The following is a 24,481-nucleotide window of genomic DNA, read 5'->3' on the forward strand; positions in this document are numbered from 1 at the left end:
TGCTCAAATGGCCCGACAGAGGCTTCGGAAAGGAGTCTCGAAGCGTCAGATTGCGGCCGACCACGATATTTCTGAATCAGCTCTGAGGAAGAGCTGAGTGATTTCTGATTTGAATCTTTTTTCATTGATTTCTACGATATTTCTACTGCTGAGATGTGCCAGCGAGCACCTAGGGCGGTTCAGACAAGTATTTACGAGTGAGCAGTCTGAGTATCTGGCGGATCACTGCCGACCACTGGACAAAGCTTTCTATGGTATAACTCTCAAAGATTTACGGCGCCTGGCGTTTGATTTTGCGGAAGCCAACAACCTCCAGCTAGAATTCAATCAAGTTGTAAAACTGGCAGAAAGAGATTGGGATTCTAGCTTCATGAGGAACCATCGTCTGTTTCTTAGAACCCCACAACAGCGCAACGAAGCAACGTCGCTTCAAGGCAAAGCGTCGGAATCCTCATAACCGAATCCAAGATGAGGAACAAAAATAAACAATTGCTTAAAAATAATTCAAAATTAATTTAAAATGTAAAATGTTTGCATTTTCAACAAGCATTCAATTCAATAACGGTTATGTTTTGTTTATGTTTATGTTTTCACAATGAAATTCAAATAAATTTTGTTTTTATTCAACAATGAATTTCAAATAAATCAAGTGAAGGTAACTATGTATCTATAAACTTGATCTATATTACTAAAATGATTTGGTGTCCGTTCCTCACGATTTGACTCAAGAACTGAGCAACGGATTTAGACTGTCAGTATAAGGATTGATGGGTCTTAGTCTGCATCAGGTTTATATGTCAAAAAAGGAACTATATACCGCGAGTATAGATTATGTATTATTATTATAGAAATAATTTCTGTGGGAACTTGAGTGTTCGAAATGATTTATATCAATATGTCAATTGTGGGTGGGACGAAGTTCGCCGGGTCAGCTAGTTTGTTAATAAAAAAAGAATTATGTTTCAAATGTTGGACATTTTCAGATATCTTACATTTTCAGTCTGCTTCCTCCTAAAAATTTCCACGTGGTATGTTCGACCATGACACCCACTCATCTCCACCCATACAAAATCATACAGCACCCCCTTCTCCACACTGGATGGTGCCTCCGCACTCTGGTAATGATGCTTCTTCCGCTGGTTATGATAAAGCATTGATTTTTGTCACAAGTACAATTCAATAAGTGCGCACTTTTGTCCCGTACGATGCGCATCTTTGCCCCCACTATGGGGCAACTTACGCATTTGCCATTTTGCATTAAAATAGGCTTTTTTTTAACTACAAACAAAACTCGAGAAATTCTTGTACTAAGTTTCGAAGGTAATACAGTGGTAGACATTCGTTTAGCCGCACCCTATTTTTCCTCAATATTTTTGAAAATAAGTCAATTCTTTGTACAGTTTTGCTCATAAAAGACGATTATTGTTTATTTTCATCGAATCCATTCTAAAAAAAAAGGATAAATTCACTTTTATATGTAGAATCAGGGTGGACATTCGTTAAGCCGCATCCTAAAATTTCAATAAAAGAAAATTTGTGCGGCAAATTTCGAGCCCAATCGGTAGCTAATATTTAGTATGTTATCCTCCATTTCAGATCACTTTGAAAACTCGATTTGGCATCGAGTCAGACAGCTTTAAAAGTGTTGCCATATTGATTATAGCCCAACATTCCTAAATTACTGCCTTGAGACTGGAAATGTTGTCAAATTGTCATCCGTTAGCATAGACCATCTCGGCCAAGATTCTCCATAGGTTCTCTATGGAATTGCAATCGACTGCCAGCAGGTCACTCAAGAAGCGGAATGTCCATCTCGGCAAACCATGCCTTCGATTGCTTGGAAACGTGGATCTATGCATAATCCTGCTGAAAAAACGACATCCTCTGTAATGTTATTCTCAATATGGCCAATCAAAACGTCCTCCAGTAATTGAAGATACTTTTCGGAGTTCATTCGGGTGAAAATGAAACAAATGAGAAGCTTGCTGCGATAGGAAACGGCTCCCCACACTGTCAAACTTCCGCCCCCAAAGTTTCGCTTCGATTTCACGACATGCCGTTTACTTAAATTGTACCAATAGCAACTGTAACAGTCCGGACCATCCAAAAATCCTTTTTTCGCCGGGAAATACAACATTTCTCCATTCTAGTTTCCATTCCATGTATTGCCGGGCGAAAATGAGATGGTTCTGCTTATGGGTGGCGGTCAGTTTCGGCTTCCCTTGAGGTTTCTTCCACATGATGTTTGGTGACTCATTCAAGATGCGCACAATATGCCTCTTCGTTACTGGAACAACCGATTCTGGCTTAATGTATGAGCAGGACATCGTTTTCTGGTTGCTTCGTATCTTTTTCGACCTTTAAGACGCAAAGTAACTTTGGTGTTCCCATTTGTTGGTCGTTATATCCCATATTTCTGGCATTATTTAAAGAAATTCCATACCACTTTCTCAGATAGACCAATTTTTGTTACGATCGAGCGATTAGAAAACTTTTGTTCACTGAATATCTTTACTATTTTCCGCCTCTCTTCCGTCAATAGAATGCCTTTCGCCATTCCTTTAAATTCTACGTAAATCACTAATCTGACCAACTTCTTACGTTGCACATCTAATATTTATCTTGTAAATTGAACATTCCCAAGTATTTTTTCAAAAAACACAGATAAAGGCTTGGTGATTATACGAAAACTCGATTTTTTTGCCCTGCGGCTAAACGTATGTCTCGGGAAAAAACGACGTTTGAATGTTTAAATCCACCGATGCCGCCTTGTGTGTGTGTGATTGTGACGCACGTCCTTTTTTTGTAAGTGTTTCAAGTTTTTTTTTCCAGTGCGACTAAACGAATGTCTATCACTGTATATGTAGTTACAATTTGGTAAGCAAATTGAATTTTATTTGCGTTGGTTTCAAGAGTTATTCTTATTCCAACAAATTTCTGCTCGTGACACGAAGCCTTGTCGGGATCCATTGAGAGAACTTTCGAACCAACGAACGAAAGCGTAGAAATACAGACGGTATTTCTCGTGTATTGCAAAATAAAAAAAATATTCAAAAAAACCAGAAGAATGGTGTCCAAGACACTGCCGCATTGTTGACGTAGGACTAGAAACTATGACCCGTCGGAGCGAACAGTATAGAAATTTTGGAATCAAGTACTCTTGAGCACAATCATTTGGTAGCCTTGTCCTTGCTAGGAAACCCCATTTTCGATCTGTACAAATGCATACAGGTACAAAAGTACCCGCAGCTTGCATCTATCGTCAATCGTGATTTCGTAAGTTAGCTTCATTTAGTAGTACGTGTTAGGGGAAGACATTCCAGTGCGCAAATGCATACGAGTACAAGTGTCCGCGGCTTACCTGCATCGTTAACGAATGAGATTGTTGTGATTTCAATAGTGTGATTCCAAAGCAGTTTTTTGAGCTATTGAATCAAGTTTTTGGGGTTAATAAGCAACAAACATCACTCGTAGACATCTTATCTTTCATATGAAGGTATTATCATCCACTTCGTGCAGCAGTCATAGAATTATATCAACGCTCAAAACATTTCACCTCCAACTTAACACTCTCGTTTTCGAAACTTTGAATTTACATTCCAGTACAGAAATTGAAGAAGTAGTAATACGTCAAAATATGTATCCGCAAGAAGACCATAAAGCAAAGTACTAGACGAGAGCATACTGAGAAATCAAGCTAGTGAAAACAAAAGCATTATTGGCCTGTTATTCTTCAATTCAGCAAATTAATTTCATCAGAGCAAGCCAAACTAAGAAAAAACAAATCAGCAAACAATTCTCACTCACATCATCCGACTCGGACAGATCGATGTCTCCGTTGTCGTCGTCATCCAGCTGCCGGTGGAGCGAGCGGATTGCCTCCATCCCGAGGTGATCGTGATGGGCGATACAGTCCAGATCATCCAGGCTGCAGGCACCGTCCGCCGAACCGCTCCCGTAGGTGCCTGAAATTAAAAACAAGAAATCTTAGGATTTAAATCAATCGTATAGTAGACTGGGGGTGATTGAGAGCATTGCGCGAATCATACAAACACACGCTGCTGGTGGCATTGGTGGTGGTGGTGGTTGTGGTGACGGGGAGACGGGCAGACAGGCGAATTGATGAGATTCTGAGAGATTTATGGTATACTATAGATGTGGCTGAATATAGTCACAACGACCGGCATGATATGACGGCACGGGTGATGCTGAAAGGGGGCACGACGATGGTTTGGACAGGATCGCAAAAGCTTCTTCCATCGTGGAGAGAAATTGTTTTCTGGTTTGTAAGGTCGGATAGGGGTTTTAACTGTGTCCTTCTGGTGTTGCATCCTCGGCTTGAAAATGTTGTCTTCCCCCAAAACGTATATGTAGAAACTCTGGCAAGAATCATCAGTTTTATTGTCACTAATATCGTTTGTGCATGCGTAACTGTGCGACATTAGTCATAGAGTGCATCTTCCTCAATCGACAAACAATTGTGTTCGTATGTGCTTCTCTTAGTTGTGGTGTTAATTTAGCAAATTCAAATGCGCGATGGCTTTGTACGGATCTTTTTTCCCGCTTCGTGAAGTTATTAATTTTTATCGACTGTCGACGACTGGCTTTATTGGTTTTAATTACTCTTTTGTATTCTCCTGCAGTACTGCGCGCTGCTTGTTGGAACAAATTGAAAAATCACACACGGGGCTATGGGCGGCGATGACGACGACCGCAGAACGGCAACCTGTTCATATTCTGTACTTTATTCATACTTCAAACAAGTGGGTATCTGCCAAAGTGTTTAATTGGCGGTAAACCGCCCGTCAACTGACAAAGCGAAGGTGGTTACAATCTTGACAACCATAACGTCCCATCTTGGTTTTAATTTATGTACCCAGGATTCACAATTTCCACTCTCGGAGTCGGCTCAATTGAACAACAAGAAAATCCAACTGTTTACCAGTCCAAAACAAACCACTAATCACCGACGCGGCGTCGTAATCTCGGTTCGGCAGTTCAAACATTTACCCAACACAACACAATACAGCACCAACCAACAGAGTGAGCGCCGTTTTGGTCTCTACGTCAGACCGTGGCCACGGAACATGGTACGCGAATGGAGCGCGCAATGTTTCAAATTGTTAATTGTATTTACAGAGTTGGAGCAGCCGGCTGTTGTTCGGTGCGTAAACAACCCCCACGGGTGGCCTTTTATCGGATTTAGTCGTTGAAGCCACCGGCGGCTGGGAAGAGTTATCACTTGTTCATATATTTGGTTTGAGCTTCGATTTTGGTTTGTTTGTTTCATTTTACAAATAGACTGAGGCCTTGATGGCGAAAGTTTTAACCAAGACCGATTTCATTTCGTTTCGTTTGCAATCCTACATTCTTTTGCTATTGTTTTCTTATTGCAGCTGTCAAAAAAGACAAAACCGTATCTCTAATTTCCCTTAGTTGAATCTTGCTTCAGTTAGAATCAGCACACAAGAAATCAACTCCGTCTCGGAATTACTCTGATGGAATGCTTTCAGAAGAAAAAAAAAACAAAACAAATTATTCCAATTTGGTTCTGATGAAAGAGCGAACTATTCTTCGATTATCTTGCATCAGATTCTCGATCGGGTGGATTGAGTCCCCGGATCACTGGAGAGTGTTTATTAGGGTGCCAATGAAAATGGTCATCTCTAATTTCAAAAAGTTACTTCATAAAAAATGTTCACCACCTAGAAAAAACACCCTATGCAAAATATTAGCTCAATCGGACTTAAGGGAAAGTGGCGCAAAGCGGTCAAAGTTTGAGTTTTTTTAAAATCGAAAAATCACCCAAGTAAAGGAAATCGAGGTTTTCGAATTTTTTTTATGCCAAATGTCTTAGAATTGCATGAAACGTCGAGATCTAGTGTCATCTCGAAATTTTTTATTGTCAAAAAATGACAATCCGGGACAGTCTGGGTTTTTTTTTTCGGAATACGAAACGGATGGTTTTGGGACCAATAACAATATTTTTCATTCGGAACTTGCTGCGAAATGTTGATTTGCACGACAATATACCCTTTGCAAAATATTAGCTCATTCGAACTTCATTTATTAGTGTCACAGACGTAAAAATTTGAGTTTTTTTGACAAACGAAAAATCACCGAAAATCGGGATTTTAAAGAAAAATTGTTGATGCCAAATGTCTTGAAATTGCATTCATCGTCGAGATTTACTGTTATCCAAAAAAAAAATCGATTTTTAACAACAAAAAAACCGAGATGACTGTAAATCTTGATGTGTCATGCAATTTTAAGACATTTAACAGCAATTTTTTTTAAACCTCGATTTCCGGTGATTTTTTGGTTTTCAAAAAACTCAAATTTTAACGCTAAAACACTAATAAATGAAATTCGAATGAGCTAATATTTTACATAGGGTATATTATCGTACAAATCAACATTTCGCAACAAGTTCCGAACGAAAAATCGAGATAATTATTTTTATTGGCACTTAAAACCATATGTTTCATCTCGTACTCCGAAAATGAACCCAGTGTCGATTTTTGACCAAAAAAAATCGAGATGACACTAGATCTCGACGTTTCATGCAATTTTAAGACATTTGGCATCAATTTTTTTTTGGAAAACCCCAATTTTCTTTACTCTCTCCTTGGGTGATTTTTCGATTTTCAAAAAACTCAAACTTTGACCGCTTTGCGCCACTCTCCCTTAAGTCCGATTGAGCTAATATTTGGCATAGGGTGTTTTTTCGAGGTGGTAAACATTTTGTATATGGTAACTTTTTAAAAGCCAGCCAAGTTTGCCAACACTCCACAGGATTCTTGTGTTTTATCATCATTGGTAGCACGCGTTTTTCTCAAACATTTTTCCTTATAAATTATTATGTTAAAAACAAATTTGAATTTGTTTGAGGCACTCCTTGACCCGTGGCCTTATACAACTTTTGACCAGGAAACTGCTAAAAATCCATCTACCCGTTCGTTTTGTCGTCCGTAGTGCATGATCCATTTGGTAATGAAATAACCACATATTTGCATGTACGAGGGCAGTCCGATAAGTACTTAGCCTACAAAAAAACAAAATTTTTGGAAAAGTGTTGATTTATTTCTCAACATAGTCTCCTTTTAGCTCGATACACTTGACCCAGCGACACTCCAACTTCTTTAACCCTTTCGCTACGAGCGTCGTCTCACGAGGCCAAATCTGGAGAATACGGTGGATGGGGCAGCAGTTCGTAGTGCAATTCGACCAATTTGATCGTCGCGACGGCGGAATTTCCATTTTTCTAAAATCCGCAGACACGCCCGCTTCCACACACGGTCAAAACAAAGCTACGAGTCCGATTCGGCTGAAATTTTGAATAGACGTATTGAAAAGCTTATTTTTGCTCAGTTTATTTTTTGTATTAGGTGTACCGGTACGTTTCTCCGGTTTTACAACAGATGGCGAAACTTGATTATTAATTCAGTGAATCATATTTTCAGACATTCGTTGGAAAGCTACTGTCATTGCGCGTCTTTTCCAGTCCATGTCAAAAAGTTGAAGCGTAAGCAACATATTTTTTTGCCGCTTCGAATAAGTCAAATATCGTACCAACGAGAGTGTTTTTGCGGGGAGTGTTGCTTCATTACTTCAATATGAAGAAAAAAGCTGCGGAAAGTCATCGCATTTTGGTGGAAGTTTATGGTGACCGTGCTCCAACTGAGCGGACGTGTCAGACATGGTTCGCACGGTTTAAAAGTGGTATTTTTTACTTGGAAGACGAAGAACGTTCCGGACCGCCAAAAAAGTTTGAAGATGAAGAATTGGAGTCTTTACTCGATCAAAATCCGCCACAAATGCAACAAGAACTTGCAGATCACTTGGAGTAGCTCAGCAAACCATATCAGATCGTTTAAAAGCAATGGGTATGATCTGAAAGATAGAACATTGGGTGCCGTATGCATTGAAGCCACGAGACGTCGAACGCCGTTCTTTCAGGTGCGAACAACTGCTCCAACGGCATAAAAGAAAGGGTTTTTTGTTTCGAATCGTTACTGGCGATGAAAAGTGGGTCCATTACGACAATCCTAAACGTCGGACAACGTATGGATACCCCGGCCATGAATCAACATCGACGGTCGCGCGGAATATTCACGGCCAGAAGGTTATGCTGTCTATTTTGTGGGATCAGCTGGGTGTGGTGTACTACACTGCGTTTCACAACTATAGAACCGCTCATTTTTACGTAGAACTACGTCTTTCAGGAAGGGTGCCAAATCAGAAAACAGGTCACGTTTTTATGAAATAAAGTTAACGTTAATAACTATTTTCAATGTGAGCGAATTCTCATGATTTGCAAACCAATCGAATCGGATATTCTATAAGATTTGTTTGATATGCTATACATTACAATTCGCTAATCTCTAAACGGTTTCAATTCATGAAAACTGGAAGAACTTTCTTTTTTCCCATGCATTTGTTCTGCCGATTTGTGTGCTAACCCTACCCGTATTTCGAATGCTTATAACTCGAACATTTCTTAACAGATCGGAAAGATGTTTGCATCAATTGATTGGAAATATTTCTACGCATCTATCACAAATAATAATTTTTTTTTCATGAGATGAACAACTGAATAACTATAAAATATCAAGCGTTATCTAAACGCCAAGCATTATCTAAACTGCCAAGTTTTGATTGGCCCGATTTACGGTTTCCCCAACACAGACTTCAAAATCGATGTACCTGTGGAAATCCGCTCTGCAAATATAAATGCAAGTCGGGGGTATATTTATTCCCAACGGGCTGTGTTTCCCTAACACGGACTTCAAAATTAATGTGCCTGGGGGAATCCGCTTTGCAAATACATACAAGTCGGGGGTATTTTTTGGTGTTGACTCAACACTTTTGAGTTCTTTTGTACTCGCTTGTCGTTGTGCAGACCGGAATGTTTCGCTAAAACGTACTTTTAAACTGAAAAGCCTGGGAAAATCGTCATTTCAGACAATAGAAGTGAATGAACTTTCGCAGTTCGAAAACTACGTAAACATGAGATGTGCAATAATTTCAGAGGGAAATGTAAAGGCATCATATCAAACGTAAAAGGACGTTCATCAAATTTACTTGTAACGAAGAACATAATCTATTACAAAAATTTCGATGCATTCTAATAAAAATAACCCATTCAGGGTGGTTTCGACCAAGCTGCGCCATGTTGTAGTGTGTATCTGTGTGTTCAACGCAGAGGAAACTTATCGTTTAAGCTCTCCAAATCACTCATACTGCTTGTATGCTGCATCTTCTATTCGTACGATCACTCCTCATAAGTTCTTGATGGGGTTTTGGTCTGGTAAACAATCTAATCAGTCCAGAATTTGCAGCCCCTATTCATTAAACCAAGCCATGACTTTGCAAACACAGAAGTAAATGATTCTGATGTACTTAATTGCACTACTGACTGTGCATTCGTATTGATGAAAAGCTATCTGAACCAGGCGACCCCACCTCTCGACTGTAGTGGTAGCTTCCCAAACCTGGTCAAAACTTCAACTGGAACTTTATGAACTTTAATAAACGGAAGAAATCGTTTCTGCAGACACTCTTCCCTATACATTTTCAAGGTCATTGTATTGTTTGTGACGAGAACCTCAGTTTTTTGTCCACAGCTACAAATCCCTTGCCAAATCAAGAACTTCCAAGAATTTATAAGCGAAAACGAACTCAAATTTGCTGGGGACATGGAGAATTTCAGTTTTCACACCGGTTTCTCTCCAACATAGCTGTCTCACAGCTCAACCCATCTCAGTAACATAGCTGAACACCGATATCTACTGGCCAACAACCTTGTTAACTGCCGCAAATTATTCCTAACGTCATCGCGGACTTACTAAACATTTTTGATTACACGTGGACGACCCGAACGTGGCAAGTGCATGTAGCTCCTATCTCTTTAGTTTGTTTATTCATTACTATCAACAGGCCTGAACATGAGTGCCCTAATGATACCTAATAAATCAATAACTTAAAATACTTAATCTACTTAAAACTATGCCTAACTGGAAAGAGCGGTCAAGAATGCCTTTCTTAAGCTGGCGCGAGATAAGTGAAAGTCATAAGATAAGTAACAGCGGTTAAATACACGAGACATACTCGATACGGGTTCGTTGTAACCGTAGTTTGTGCGAGAGTGAGGAAGGCAGAGAAATGTATGTGAACGCAGGTTACGAGGGCGTATATTAAAATCGATCGACTGAAGAAGATCAGCACAATCGATTTTCGAGGAATTTAGATCGGATATAAATGTTGCCTTCGCTACATCTCTACGTAAGCTCAACAAATCGAGTCCGATCAATTTACAACGATCCTCATAGCTGGGTAAGTTCGAAGGATCGCTCCAGGGCAAGTTGCGTAGGGCGAAACGGACGAATTTCCGCTGGATCACCTCAATTCGCTGGACACTATTTTGGTAGTAGGGATACCATACTATGCACGCATATTCAAGATGAGAGCGCACTAAAGCACAATAAAGAGCTTTGATACAATGTGGATCTTTGAATTGCTTTGTGATGCGAAAAATGAAACCTAACATGCTAGATGCCTTGGTGGTGATGTATGAGATCTGGTCGCTGAACGTTAGCTTTGAGTCTAAGACGATACCAAGATCCTTGATAGTTACAACACGTTTCAAAGAGATATTGCGTATTTTATACGAAAATGTTACAGGCGATCGTTTCCGCGTGAACGATATGACTGAACACTTTGCTGGATTTGAAACCATTCTTTTGGTTTCGCACCAATCAGAGAAAATATCGAGTTGTTGCTGTAGGAATATCGCATCGTCGACACTATTCACAGTGTAGAACAATTTAAAATCGTCCGCATATGCAAGTTTGGGACACTTTAGACAAAGATTAATATCATTGAGGTAAAGCAGGAATATATAAGGACCGAGATGACTTCCTTGAGGTACGCCCGATGTCACCCGTGATTGATTTTGTCGAACGCGGCCGAAAAATCTGTATAAACAGCATCGATCTGGTTACGAGACTGCAGAGAGCGGGCGATGAACGATGTGTACAGCACCAGATTTGTAGAAGTAGACCTTCTGGGCACGAAACCGTGTTGTTGGTCGGAGATGTAACTACTGCACTGCCGTAATTTTGCAAAGTGACGCAAGCGCCAGAGGGAAGAATTTTCAGTACGAGACTTTTCGTAAAATTGCATGTATAATCAGCTTACGCGTACATTACGAAAATCTGATCTGTTCAAATTGTGTACACTTGATGGAAAAACATTGCCATCGACTTGATATTTGAAAAAAATGCCGTTTTATTTAAGCTATTTTACCAACGCCAATTTGTTGTGGGAACAGCAAATTTTAATCGCTGTTTCCACAACCGATTGGCGTTCATCCATAAATGTATGCGAGAATCTGTTTCCAATTATTTTATCCAAAATGCTGCCGTTGAGCGGAGCATGAGAAAGCATCAGGGAGAAAAGTTCCACACATTTTCCGACTTTGTAACATGGGTTGAACAGGCTAACATAGTTCAGAACCCGATTGTAACAGTTATAGACAGTACCATTTTTATCCAACCCAAAATACAATTGGAAACATTGAAAACATAAGATAATCCCGTCCAGAATCATCCGATGTGAAGCAGATACAGTTTATGCGAGTATGTTTTAAGTTTTGTTACAAGATGCGTTTCGATGGAGGATTTATAAAAGTGCAGCTTTTCACCAAATCCGACATTTACCCTTCAATCAACACTCAGCTTCAATCCATCCGAAAGAGAAATGAGCATGTGAGAAAGTAAACAGCGTCAAGAAGCTTTATCGCTTGATACCTGAGGATAGAAGACATCATTGCCATCAAAAGACATCAATTCTGGTAATCAACAATTAAATTGATGAGTTTAAACTAATTAGTTACAATTTTTATGTGCAATATGTGATCGATCAAGGATATTTTTTTCCTTTGAGGTGAGTTTGATTTTATGAATTTAAATATTTGACGAGATTTATAAACAGAGCAAAGTACATTATTTGTAGTTCTGAAACAAATTCCTATTATAAATGTAGCACTGCATGGGGATGGACTGTTTTGGATTAAAATATTTGACATGACGAACTTTTCGGAAAAGTGATTTTCATTATGCTAAACGTTCATTACGGAAGATGTTTTTATGTGAAATTTGCTGTCCCTGCTAATCCATTCTATGCTATCAGATCAGATAGAAAATCACTTCCCATCATAATTAAATCACGTCACACCATAGGGAAAATGGCGCTTGCGCCACATCACAGTGGAAATGGCGCTTGCGCCACTCCGTTTTTAGGCTTTTACGGGGTCATTTTTTCACATTTCTGTAAAACTTCGCAGTTGTTTGAAAGCATTTGGAATTCTTCATCGATCTATAACAAAAAAAGGAAAATGTCAATTTTGGCGCTTGCGTCACTTTGCGAGATGCAGGCAGTGCAGGCATGTGAGATGAATTCCAAAACTATTATCTCAAATAGTTTGGAGATAGAACAAAGGCAAGCGATACCTCTATAATTTTTGACGTCCTTTTTGCTGCCTTTTTTAAAAACGGGGTAAACGAATGAATTTTTCCATGCCTTCGGGAAAACTCCACAGCGTAGTGAGCGACTGAACAATAGACTTAGCGGTGAAGAGAGTATGCTTGAACACTTTTTCAATACGATAGAAGGGATGCCATCTGGTCCAGGATTCGAAGATCTCTTAAGATCCAAACACGCAAGTTGTACTTTGCTGGAACTTATAGCAGGATTAATACAGATAGCAGGTAGGCAAGGTACACTACTGGCGGCTTCATAAATTTGCTCATTGTGAAGTCTTTCGCTAACGAAAACGCTGCTGAATTGTTCTCGGAATAGCTTATTTTGTTTGAAGCATCCACATTGTTGCGTGTCATTATGGTTGGTAGTCCTGACTTCTTCCTCTGTACATCAACAAATCTCCAAAATTCTTGCGGGTTCTTTCTCAGATTACTCTGAACACGGTCCAGATGAGCTCCAAACAGCGCTCTGTTCAATTGTTTATAGTCTTTGTTGATTTCTGAGTAACGGGCTTTCCAAAAAGCACAACGGAGATTGGAAAATTTCCTCAAAGTAGAACGTTTTACCCTCTTCAAACGTTTCAAAAGATGATTAGACCATGGCGGATAACGGGAGTTGCAGGCTGTTTTCTTGGGGACAAATCGATCAATCGCATAGAGGATAACATTAGATAAAGACTGCGTGGCTACCTCTATATCGCTGTCAATCAGAATGTCGTCCCAGTTGATACTTGTGAAGAAACGATTCATTGATGAAAAATTCGCTTTACGATAATTGTAGTAAGTAGATTCGATGGTTTCAATAAAGACGAGTGGTGACGTTTCGATCAACGAAACAAGAAGCGGAGGATGATGACGACATATTTTAACTAAAGCGGAAGGAGCTTTGATCACCGTTGTGTTGTGAACCATTTCTGAATTGGTGAAACATAGGTCGAGCATACGATTATTATCGTTGAGGATTCCGTTCATTTGACACAAACCGGCAACACTAAAACTGTCTAGTAAACGTTCGGTTAAACAGTTCATAGATGAGCGTGAAGAATATGGATACAAGTGTTTACTTGTACTCTGAGTCCACCTAATACCGGACAAATTGAAATCACCAAGTAAAAGAATGTTGTCAGTCAGTGACTCGTATTGATCTTCGGAACCTAGAATACCACTTCCTGCGCTTTCCATATTAACAACATTTTCCTTCGACAAGGTTAGCTTGGAATGGAGGTTACCCTCTTGATTTCAGAGATTAGGGTCCCTTGTAGGATTGGGCGATCTCGAATCAATTTTTAAAAGATCGACCTTTTTCATTCCGATTTCCGATCTTTGACGTAGGACTGCGTCTTTCATTTCGGTACCGGGGTGTAAGTTCAAAGTTTCGAAAACGAGAGAGTGACGCTGGGCTGCAAGGCTTTGAACGTTAATACCTCTTTTCCGGCTGAACGGAGGGGTATGATAATCATTTCATTCGAAAGACCGAAATTGACCCGAAAACTTGTTTTAATAGCTTAAAAATTGCTTTGAAAACAGGTTATTAAAACCGTATATAAACTTGCATACGCTCTCGAAATCCATTTAGTTGATGCGGCGATGTGAGATGAGGATGGTCGCACTCAGACGCCTATGCATTATGCTCTTCTTTTCCAAATCTATTTCTCTTCTGTAGTTGAACCGAACGAAGCATTTAGGGAAAAACGTGGTGTCGATGATAATTCGATACCGATGGGCGCCATTGACTATGGATTTGATAGTGAAGAATACGATATGATATGGTGTAGTGGATATTATATAAGATATCGAAGAAATCACATTTATGAAAGCAGCATTATAAAATTATTTGTTTACGAATGCTGCAATCGATTGTAGTTATTGGGAAGTTGGAATTGTTGGGAAGGGGGTCCTATTTTTGCTGTGTAATTTCTAGGAGAAATCCATTCCTTCTCAAGTGTTAATAATTCTGCTCCGGATCAACGATGATTCCAATTTTCGGGGCTTGGGTATTTCCGAGGAGGAATCGATTCCCCCTTGAGCGTTAATAATTCTTTTCCGGCTAAACGAAGTGGTATGATAATCACTTTATTCGAAAGATGAAATGTCTAAGATTTATATGCTTGTTACTTATTCCGATTTCCGTTTTCAATTCCGATTTTCGATTTTTTTGGATCGATCTTTTGTACTCGATAAAATCGAGAAAATCGATTTTTTTGCTTTCGATCTTTTCGATCTTTTTGTAAATTTGTTTTTCAGTATACATCAATTTTTTATCTCACCAAATGTCACCTAACATTTTTTTGAACATAATGTCAACGTTTGGAGTGCTTCTTCTACGATTCACTTCTGTCCAAATGCTGACAGAGACGGAACTAGTGGCAGCTACTGAGGGGATGAACTGTAAGCGATTGCGCATAGGATCACTGAACCTGATGTTGACATCAATTACAGGCGAAAGATTATTTTCTGGATCTGGCTCCAAAGTCAAGAATCGACTTCGACTAAATGACATATGTATGGCACGATTGGCTCTTATTGTCAGCTGAGTTTTGGGCGGTTGTTGAATTTCTGATTTTGCTTTTTCAATTAATTTATTTAATAAAACGACTACCTGACAGCACAAGAGGAATGCCCTGTGGCTATGGCCTTCATGCTGAGAAACAAAACAAAATGCTCTTGATATTCAAATAAAAATATAAAATTTGTATTCCCTGTTTAACGAAAAGACGACTTTCATACAGAACAAGCATATTCGAAAAAAAGCTTTTAATTTTTCAAAAATCGATTCGGTAAAGATCGATTCAGCAAAGATCAATTCTTTAGTACCGATTTAATCAGTGGTTCGATCCCTAAGCCAATTGGAAAATCGATTCGATAAGTTCGATCTTTCTATGAGGATCGCCCAATCCTAGTGCAGGCTGGAGAGCTTTAATGACAGTTCTCATTTCGAACCAGTAAAATATTCACAGGAATACCAATGGGTAATTTTCATTCTGATGAAGTAAAAGTACAAAAATCAGGAAACCATCTGATCTGAATCAGGCAAAATTGATTTTGTCAGGACATTAGGGAACGTGCCAAAAAGTCTGGGAAATCAGGAAGGTTGGCATCTCTGGACTATTTTTGTCTTGTTCAGGTCTTGTACTCAATGCACAATCGTTTTGGTAGATTCATAGTGAAGTCCAAAAGTCTATCAGTGGACAAACTCAGCGACCCCCACAGCAATTGGTCGCAAACATTTGGGCGTGTTAATTATGGTGGCCGACTTCCATCCGATACATCGAATCAATTCTACCGTCGTAATCATGTCATACCGTAACTATCCGCAGCGCACTCGAAACGGTGGAACCAATTCAATACCGACTGTGGCAGTGAAACTCTAGAACACACATCAACGATAAATACAACAGAGTGTGAAGAATAAAAAAAAACTGTGTATAATCAGCGAGAAGTGCATTGCTAATGTGCTTCTACCCAGCTAACACTCTGTGTGTGCTCACTGAACCCCGCAGGTGCTAAAGAGACAATTTGATACCGTGGGACGCGCGGAAGGTTGCGAAAGTAAAGGGACAGTGCCTCCGAAACAAAGTGCGCCACTCTCGCTTGCGGTAGCATTGTGTTGTTTTCCGGTGCGTGTTTTGTTTTGGTTTGCTTTCAAGGCAGGCTGGCTGTGTGCCTTATTATGGCGGTTCGCACAACAGCAGCCTTGAGCCTTGGGGTTGGTGTTATTAAGGGGGGTGCTAGTTGTGGTGGTGGTGGTATTGTTGGTGGTCGCACACAAGCTGGGCTGGGGGGAAATGTGCTCTGAAATAAAAGCCAAACTAACGAGAAAAAGAAAAAACCAGGACTAATCACAACAAAACGCAACACTCCTCATGATACATACCGAATTCGTGATGAACGGCCTGGGACATAGCCTGGCTCAGGACAGCGTACGAATTGCGTGTCTCCAGCATCCGGCTGGATGGGTGCGAAGGTGGCGAGGGTTGTTGTTGTTGAGAGGAACTAACGGTACTGCCAGTCTGACTGCTGGTGGAAGACGATGACAATTTCGGAGGGCTTCCATCTGATTGAGCGTTGCTACCACTACTACTGAGCGGAGTTGAGCCTACCGGGTCACCTCGAGACCCACCGCGATCATTATGATGATGTGTAGGGGCTTTGTGCTGTTGTTGTTGTTGCTGTTGTGCTGAGTATACTGGCCTTGTGTTGGGCTGAATGTCATCGCTTTGCACTTCACTGGCTAGACTCGATACGAACGCGATCGACAAAGCGAGCAATATCAGCAAAGGAACAGGAAAACGGCCTCGTCCGGACGAGAACAGTACGGTTGTTGTTCTGAAGCAGTGCATTGCTTTCATGTCGCGTTGCATCAAACTTCTGTATACTGTACTGGAAGTTAGATTTAGAGAACACAAATTAAGCCAAACGAGAGGAAATTCGATCCACTATCATCGAACGTTTTTCATCATTGGGATCGAATTTTGACTGGCTGCTGGGTGATTTGTGCGGGGGTTTGTTTGGCGCAGCTTCCCGGGATTTCTCTCGCATCCAGAGACGTATACTTTCGCAGCCGTATGACCTTCACCTTTGTCGGCTGCTGCTAACACAGATCGCAGACAGCGCTCGGACTGCTCCGCAGTCTTTATCCATACGCGTTCAAACTGATTTCCACTGAAAGATCTCCGTTGTTGTTCACTATTCTAACTCTGACTTATAAATCATCGAATCCCATTCGTTTATGCCCTCTTGCTGCCTATTTATCTCGCTTTTTTTCCCACTCACTCACGTACGCAGAGATCGAACACAATGAGAAAAACGAAACGAGATAGAAAAAAATACACGAAACTCAGCAATAGACAGTATGTATATGTATCGGCAAATGACACCTAAAAATAAGACTTTTCCGTCTGAACGTTTCTTCTCTGAACACTTCACTGTTCGCTCCTCCTCCTCCGGACGAATGCGAATTTGCACCACATGCAATCACCTTTCCAGCGAAAATCCGCGACACTTTTCGCCCGTCTTTTTCGAGGGCCACCCAGGAATAATAATTACGTGTAAAGAAGCAAACGAAAATAATGATATAAAATAGAGGCACAAATACACAAACAAACGCGCGCGCACGACCGAGAGCTTTGAGCTGATCGAAAATTATTGAAATTTGCAATGATGATTACGATGGCGATTACGGGACAATCCCTATTGGAGGATATAATACACTTAACAGCAGCGGATCGTGACACGTCTAGCAGAGAACAGGTACGCGTATACACTATCGCCGAGAACAACCCCCTGAGACAGTTTTTCCTCTGCTTCACACACTCACTTCATCCACACCTTCATCGGTTCTTTTTTCCACGATTTTTTTTTATTGCGTTTCCCTGCTTCGTCACGTTGAATATACATTCACAGAAACAGCCGCACGCGCGACACCGTCGTCATTAGTCAGTGTCACGGAGTCGATAGAGCAGCGAAATGTAATAAAATAAAATAAATAGCGCCGAACTGTCAAATTTGATTCTGGTGAGATACGACGTTTGTCTTGTCTCACTCTCTCACGCTGATTTTCTGTTGCAGGTCGTGCGATTCCGGGTTGTTCCACTGAAAAGATAATAGAAAAAACGATCAGTTCGAGTTGTTGATATTTTTTAATGTTGGTCTGTCAATCTCGATGCAGGGATGCCAAGCGCAAAACATGCGAACATCAATACAATTGGTTGAAAGAGTAAAATGCCACCTTTTCAACTAATATAGTTTATTATTTTCACTGTTGTGGTGTATTTTAAAATTCGTTTTCGATGAAGAAATGCAGGCTAGGCAGCTAAAAGTTTATGGTCCAGATAACGTAACAGCCGATAACGTGTAGTTTGGTTCCATCGAATCCGCCTATCTTAAAAATTTAAATCCTATCGGCCTGTCTTTAAAAATGTCAATAAAAACACAAATCGTTCGAAGTTGACGGCCACATCATCAAAACAAAAAGTTAAAGCAGAAGAAAAACACATGGACTGAATTTCCTTTTGCGATTTTGATTTTTTCCGACTTTCACTATGGGTGCAAGTGTTCTAGAGCATGGCACATACAATACATTGAAGGTGTGTTATCCGGCATATAAATCTGAACAAAGTACTAAAAAAAAATGACGCAAGTTTTTGCTATTTCGCTGATACAATCATACTTTACAGATAGAACTCAAACTGTCTATTGTGGAGATGCTCATTCACATAGCCTGCGGGTCACCTCTGGCGTGCCACAGGGATCTGTACTTGGACCCTCATGGCCGATGACGTTCAATTATTCTGTATACAGCCTAGCATGTCAGCTGAGCAATTAATACTCTGTATTAACCGTGATCTAGAACAAGTAATTTATTGGGCAAGAGAGAACACACTTCAAGTAAATCCTACGAAGACGAAAGTTTTGATGTTCGGAAATATTCGTTTCCTCGACGGATTACCAAGAGTGAATATTGAGGGAACTGACATGGACTTCAGTAATCATGCAAATAATCTTGGTGTCATCTTCCAGAGCAACCTTGGATGGGAAAACAACTGTTTTGTTGCAGTGTGGCAACATTTATTCTTGCCTTCGTAGTCTGAGAACATCGACTGCTGATTTTCCGCAAAACATCAAAATGAAGCCGTTTAAAACGTTAATAATACTGTCGCATTTTATATATGGAGATGTAATACACTTTAACATGAAGTCTGCGATGAGATCAATGCTAGAAGTGGCATTGAACGATTATATGAGATACGTGTTCAATTTAAATCGTATGGCTACAGTGCGCCTTTTGCAAAAAGATCTAATTGGTTGCCCCTTCCGTAACATCTACAACATGCGTGTTTGTTTGTTTCTATTCAGGATATTGAATCGCCAGAGACCTACCTACTTGTTCTCCAAACTACATCTATCTCGAAGTCAGCGGACCTGCAACCTTGTGGTACCTATCCATAGTACAGCTATGTACGGCAATTCATTTGTAGTGAGGAGTGTGGTGAACTGGAATAGTTTACCTTCCAATTTGAGACGTATGAAACATGAAGTAATGTTCAAAAATGGCTGCTTATCATTTTTCAATCAAAAGATTAGATTTAAGTTGAATAATATGTAGTAATGGTTGCTAGTCATTGTGTGAACAATTTTGCTGCGTTAGTGACACTTTAAAAGACAAATGTCTTATGTCATGTATTCTGGTTAAATAAAATAAATAAAAATAAATAACTGTGTTCTGCTAGTCAAGTCCTTCATTTGATACCCATATTGATGAGCCATCTTGGATTTTCAAGATCATGAAATACGCAGTTTTATAATGACTGCAGAGATAAAGGTGTGCTCCAAATTTCAGATCAATCGGTCAACAGGAAAGGGGTCAAATTTCAATTAAAGGTGGAAACAGAATGCCGCGTTGTGCGTTGCTTCTCATCAGCTGTCATTGCTTGCGTTTTGTGCTAAAAGATTTGCCCGACGCAGTCTGCTGATTTGTAAACACAATCTAGCGTTCGCGTCACCTCTTTTCATGTGAACAAACACAAAATAAAATTCAATCAGTCAACTTCAATCAACTTGTGGATCTGTAATTTCATTTTTTGATTACGCATCAATTTCCGTTTATCCATCATTACCTTAAATATAATGAATTCAGCCGATGTTCAGTTTGCATCGGTTGCTTAATTTTGCATAAGTATGAATACATAATAACTTCTTTATACTTGTTTTCAATGAATTTCAGTTCGTATCCAAATCTTGTTCTTGTTGTGTCCACGAATTGGTTGAATGTTTTTAAAAACAACACATTGACATATTCGGCGCAAGTAGTTTAGAACAAATGTTAGCGTTTAGTACAACGATGCTAATGACGCAACGCGTTATTGTGGGTGGTTAAATGGAAACACACATGTTTAAAATGAAGTGTCAAAGCACAATTGTCGTGACGCGACGCATAGCGCGGCATTCTGGTCCCACCTTAATGTGGTACAGCGTCATAGACAAACATGTTACATACAAACATTCAAATATATCACAGCTAAATAAAACCGTTTAAAAGCTCCAGCATTCTATCAAATCGAGCGTGATTAACCTCTACTTCTACTTCACCCGGGGCGACGCTTCCACCGCTTTTAACATATTTCGATAGGCTCTCCTGCTCCACATCCCATAGAAACTCCTGTCTATCACTCTTGCGGTATCGCACCGCATACATCGCCTGCAAATGCAGCGACATCTCTTATGCTGAAAATCAATCGCAAGATAGCATCTTTCCTGCTTGGCGTCCGATGATAGAATGTGGCCAAGCACCACCATCGCTCATTTATATAGTTAACGTTGTAGCGACCGCCTATATCCATTTACAATCTCTTTTTGTCCCCTTCCTTCACCTTGTCCACACGTTTCGCCCGTACCCGTGGTTGCTTGTAATGAATAACTGTTTGCTGCGGGATCGCAGACATAATGTATGGGAAAGTAGCGAATTCTTTCTTCCAATTTTTCATCAATTTGAACTTTATATGAGCTGAAAACCCGTAATGTGTAGCATATAAACAATTGCTGAGGATATTTCCTATCAATGTGTGTATTTGGAACAAAAAACCCATTTATTATTTGAGGAGTTCTTAGCGTTCAAAAACTGAACACTTTTTCACACCGAAATATTGTAATTGGGCCCCTATATTGAACGGTTAGACGTAGTCCTACGTCAAAAATAAAAAAAAGTAATGCTTCGTTGAGACAGCGATGCTTCTCTAGGAGACCTAGTGCCACTGAGGAAGATGGTGTGATCCATTAGAAGTTAGGGGCTGTCCACATACCACGTGGACAGAAAAAGCACGGTTTTAGACTCCCCCCTCCCCCTCCGTGGACAAGCGTGGACATTTTCATACCCCTACCCCCCTTTGTCCACGTGGACATTTTTCCTTTTATAATCAAAATAATTAAGGAAAGAACTGATTTGCACCTAAATTCCATTTTTTTCCTGTCTGGAAGGTCGGAAAATAATTAATTTTCTTGGATTTTTTTCGAATGTTACGAATAAAGTGAAGAGCTCGGGTATTTTAGTTATTGTTTAAGGTATATGTGTAGATGTATTTTTCATTTTTTAAGTGCACGAATAATGATTATTACGCTGTTGACAGCTGGATGCGTAGATGCTGTCTGAAAATTGGTACCTTTCTGGTGGTATCGGTTCCGAAGCAACGGGGTGTCGTAGAACAAATTTCAATGAATATTTTGTAACATTAGGACAATACCTAAAGCGTTACATAGGGGTTTTTAAAAAGTCGAAAAATTGCCGAAATGGCGGCCATTTTTGTTAAAAATGAGTTATTTTTTATAAAAAATCGCTGTTTAGAAGCTCATAAAAAATCGAAAAAATGAGATCAAATAATCAAAAAACGGCTATGTAACGCTTTATATAAACCATTTTTAAAGGCTGATAAAAAATTTCAACTAAATCGGTCGAATAGATGCTAAGATATTGATACCACCAGTTGAAAAAACACGGTATCGAGAAAAACGCGTTTCAAAATTCGTACAGGTGAGGTCATACATTTAGCTGTAACTTTCCAACGAAATCAAATATCTAAAAGGGGCAGAAGCTTCCCAAAAATGCAAAAACAAACAAAAATTCGATTTTTTTGATTTTCCAGACCGGGGTCCCCCCTTAGGTTGTTTTTATTTCAAATTTCACTAGTTGTACCCTGTACCAGTTGTGGCCCATTGTTTTTGTATGGTAGAGAAATGGGTAGAATAACAAAGCACATGCTTCATATGAGGTTAATTTGGAAATAGAATTGTGAGTATATGATATTTTTTGTTTTTCCATTATAAGCGAATATATAAAGGCTATCTGGTTTTGCTAACACGGAAACACGCAATTTACAGTTGACCAGATGAGGAACAATTCGCATCTGAATTGCCAATCGCCAATCGAATAAAAAAAAATGGATAAATGGAAACGATTTTCTAAACACTTGCAAAAAAAAATACGTTGATATCACATAGACGCCAGTAATAATCCAATCAACTTGATTAATTTGCTTCCATTTGATTCACATGTAATTCCAGTAGAACATTTTACTACAGAGATGCATTGTTTTGCATTGTTTTATGGCAGAGTTACAGTGTTACTCAAAATTTTAGATGAAAAAAATCTTTGCCCACTCCGGAATATGATCGATCACTGCTAATCTCTGGATTTCCGATTCACCTTTACTCGGTAGCGCAATTCAAAATCTTTTCCGCCATAGTTCGGAGAATTTTCAGAGGGTATTAATAGCGTATTAAGATATTTTATTATTTTTCAAATCCTTATAGACCATTCTGCATTGAGTGTCTAGATGGCTTCCAAAGTGCTCGCGTGGAAGCATTACATCAGAAAACTCACGATTCATTGATTCCCAACTATGAAATCGAGCTCAAATCTCAACTATGAAAGTTGAACATTTCTTGAGACCAGTTTTTGCATGAAATTGATCCCAATTCAAAAGTACGCTGCATAGAACAATCAATTCTCACTCCCGACATTCTTCCAAAAATGGAAGTAAAAGTGACGAACCAGCCAAATGAGTTGAAAGTCACTATAATACAGATAAAAAAAAAATTAATTGAATTCATTTGAAAGATGAGAAAATTTTCCATAATATTCTGTTGTAGAACATTTTAAATAGTGATAGATAACAATAGGAATAACATTGTGGTGTCGAGGAAGGAATTGTAGAAGGATTGGAGAGCTTTAATTTTGTTGATAGAAACAATCGAGTTTATCATCAAAAAATAATAAAACCCTTAAAAAACGAAAAATTTTAAGTATTTTTCGACTTCTAAAAGGCACTTCAATCAATCAATTCAAATGTTTCACAACTGCAATCTATGCAAAATTTTCTGAAAAAAATAGAATACTGGGTCAATTGATTCAAGTTGGACGACTAGTGGTGCATGGATCGTTTCAAGCAAATGAAATATTAATTCCTAGAAATTGACGGGATTCCAATATAGGTAGGACTCGATTATATACGGACTCGATTATATGTGATTCGATTATATACAATTATGGACCTGATTATATACAGTTTGGAAAAAAATATTATTTTTTTTATATTTCAAATATGACTTATTTCAAGAAGAAATGTAACCTTTCAACGTTAAAATGCAATTTAAGTGGCTATTACATGTGGGGTAATCAGAGGGGTAAAAATCGTGATTTTTGAAGATTTCGCTTGAATTTTTACCAAGAATAGTTTATATCGATATTGCAGTCTAATTAAGAAAGATAGAAGTTGGGTGTCAAATTTTTTGTAGGTTTGAGCTAGTTGGAATCGTTTATTTTTTGTAGGTTTGAGCTAGGAACGTCTATGTATAGCCCGCAACTATAATAGTTATAGGATCATACAAAACATCTCGGTCGCTCACAGTTTACGCGAGTTATCTTAGAATATGGATTTCAGTGAAGGATGATATTACAATGATATTACAGAAGTTCAATGATATATGAAGCACTCTCAGGCAGCTCAATTCGTTTCTTCATAAATACGGAATACTTAAGTTAGGCGGAAAGTTGTGATTATATTAGAAAAAATATTCATTTTTCGTGTCCACGTGGACATAGCCTATACCCCCTGCCCCCTCTCCGTGGACAAGCGTGGACATTTTCATACCCCCTACCCCCCCTAAAATTGTCCACGTGGTATGTGGACAGCCCCTTACTGGGTATATGTGAGACAACCGATAGCCATCCTTATTAGAATCAGTTGAAACAGTTTCACCCATATCAGAATGAAGTAGTCAAGATCTGAGACAGATCCAATATCTGTTACTAGAAAACCCATACCTATGTTGCAAGCAAAGAAATAAAAAAAAACAGGAGAAATTCTACAGTCAAGAAACGTGAGCCTTGACGAGAAACGTTCTCTATTTCTTTCGCTAGCGCTGGTTACGATTTCTGTGAGAAATAT

General features: G+C 39.3%; 1 protein-coding gene across 12 annotated transcripts in view; it reads right to left on the reverse strand.

Moving 5' to 3' along the window:
• LOC129763115 (stromal interaction molecule homolog) overlaps window positions 1-24,481 on the reverse strand; it is a 59,104-nt gene that overhangs the window by 30,097 nt on the left and 4,526 nt on the right. For 4 of the 12 annotated variants that reach the window (XR_008740796.1, XR_008740795.1, XM_055761898.1 and 1 more), the window contains exons 2-4: window positions 17,860-18,134; window positions 16,417-16,922; window positions 3,808-3,986 (exon numbers count right to left, since the gene is read on the reverse strand). Coding sequence is in view for 10 of the 12 variants with exons in the window: in XM_055761898.1 (XP_055617873.1) it covers window positions 3,808-3,986; window positions 16,417-16,922; window positions 17,860-17,939 (765 nt within the window). In the remaining 2 variants the exon portion in view is untranslated. Of the gene's footprint in view, window positions 1-3,807; window positions 3,987-16,416; window positions 17,420-17,859; window positions 18,135-24,481 lie in introns of all 12 variants that reach the window. The other 8 variants (XM_055761894.1, XM_055761895.1, XM_055761892.1 and 5 more) reach the window with 8 other exon arrangements.

This window comes from Toxorhynchites rutilus, chromosome 1, assembly GCF_029784135.1.
Source record: "Toxorhynchites rutilus septentrionalis strain SRP chromosome 1, ASM2978413v1, whole genome shotgun sequence".
Lineage (NCBI taxonomy): Eukaryota > Metazoa > Arthropoda > Insecta > Diptera > Culicidae > Toxorhynchites > Toxorhynchites rutilus.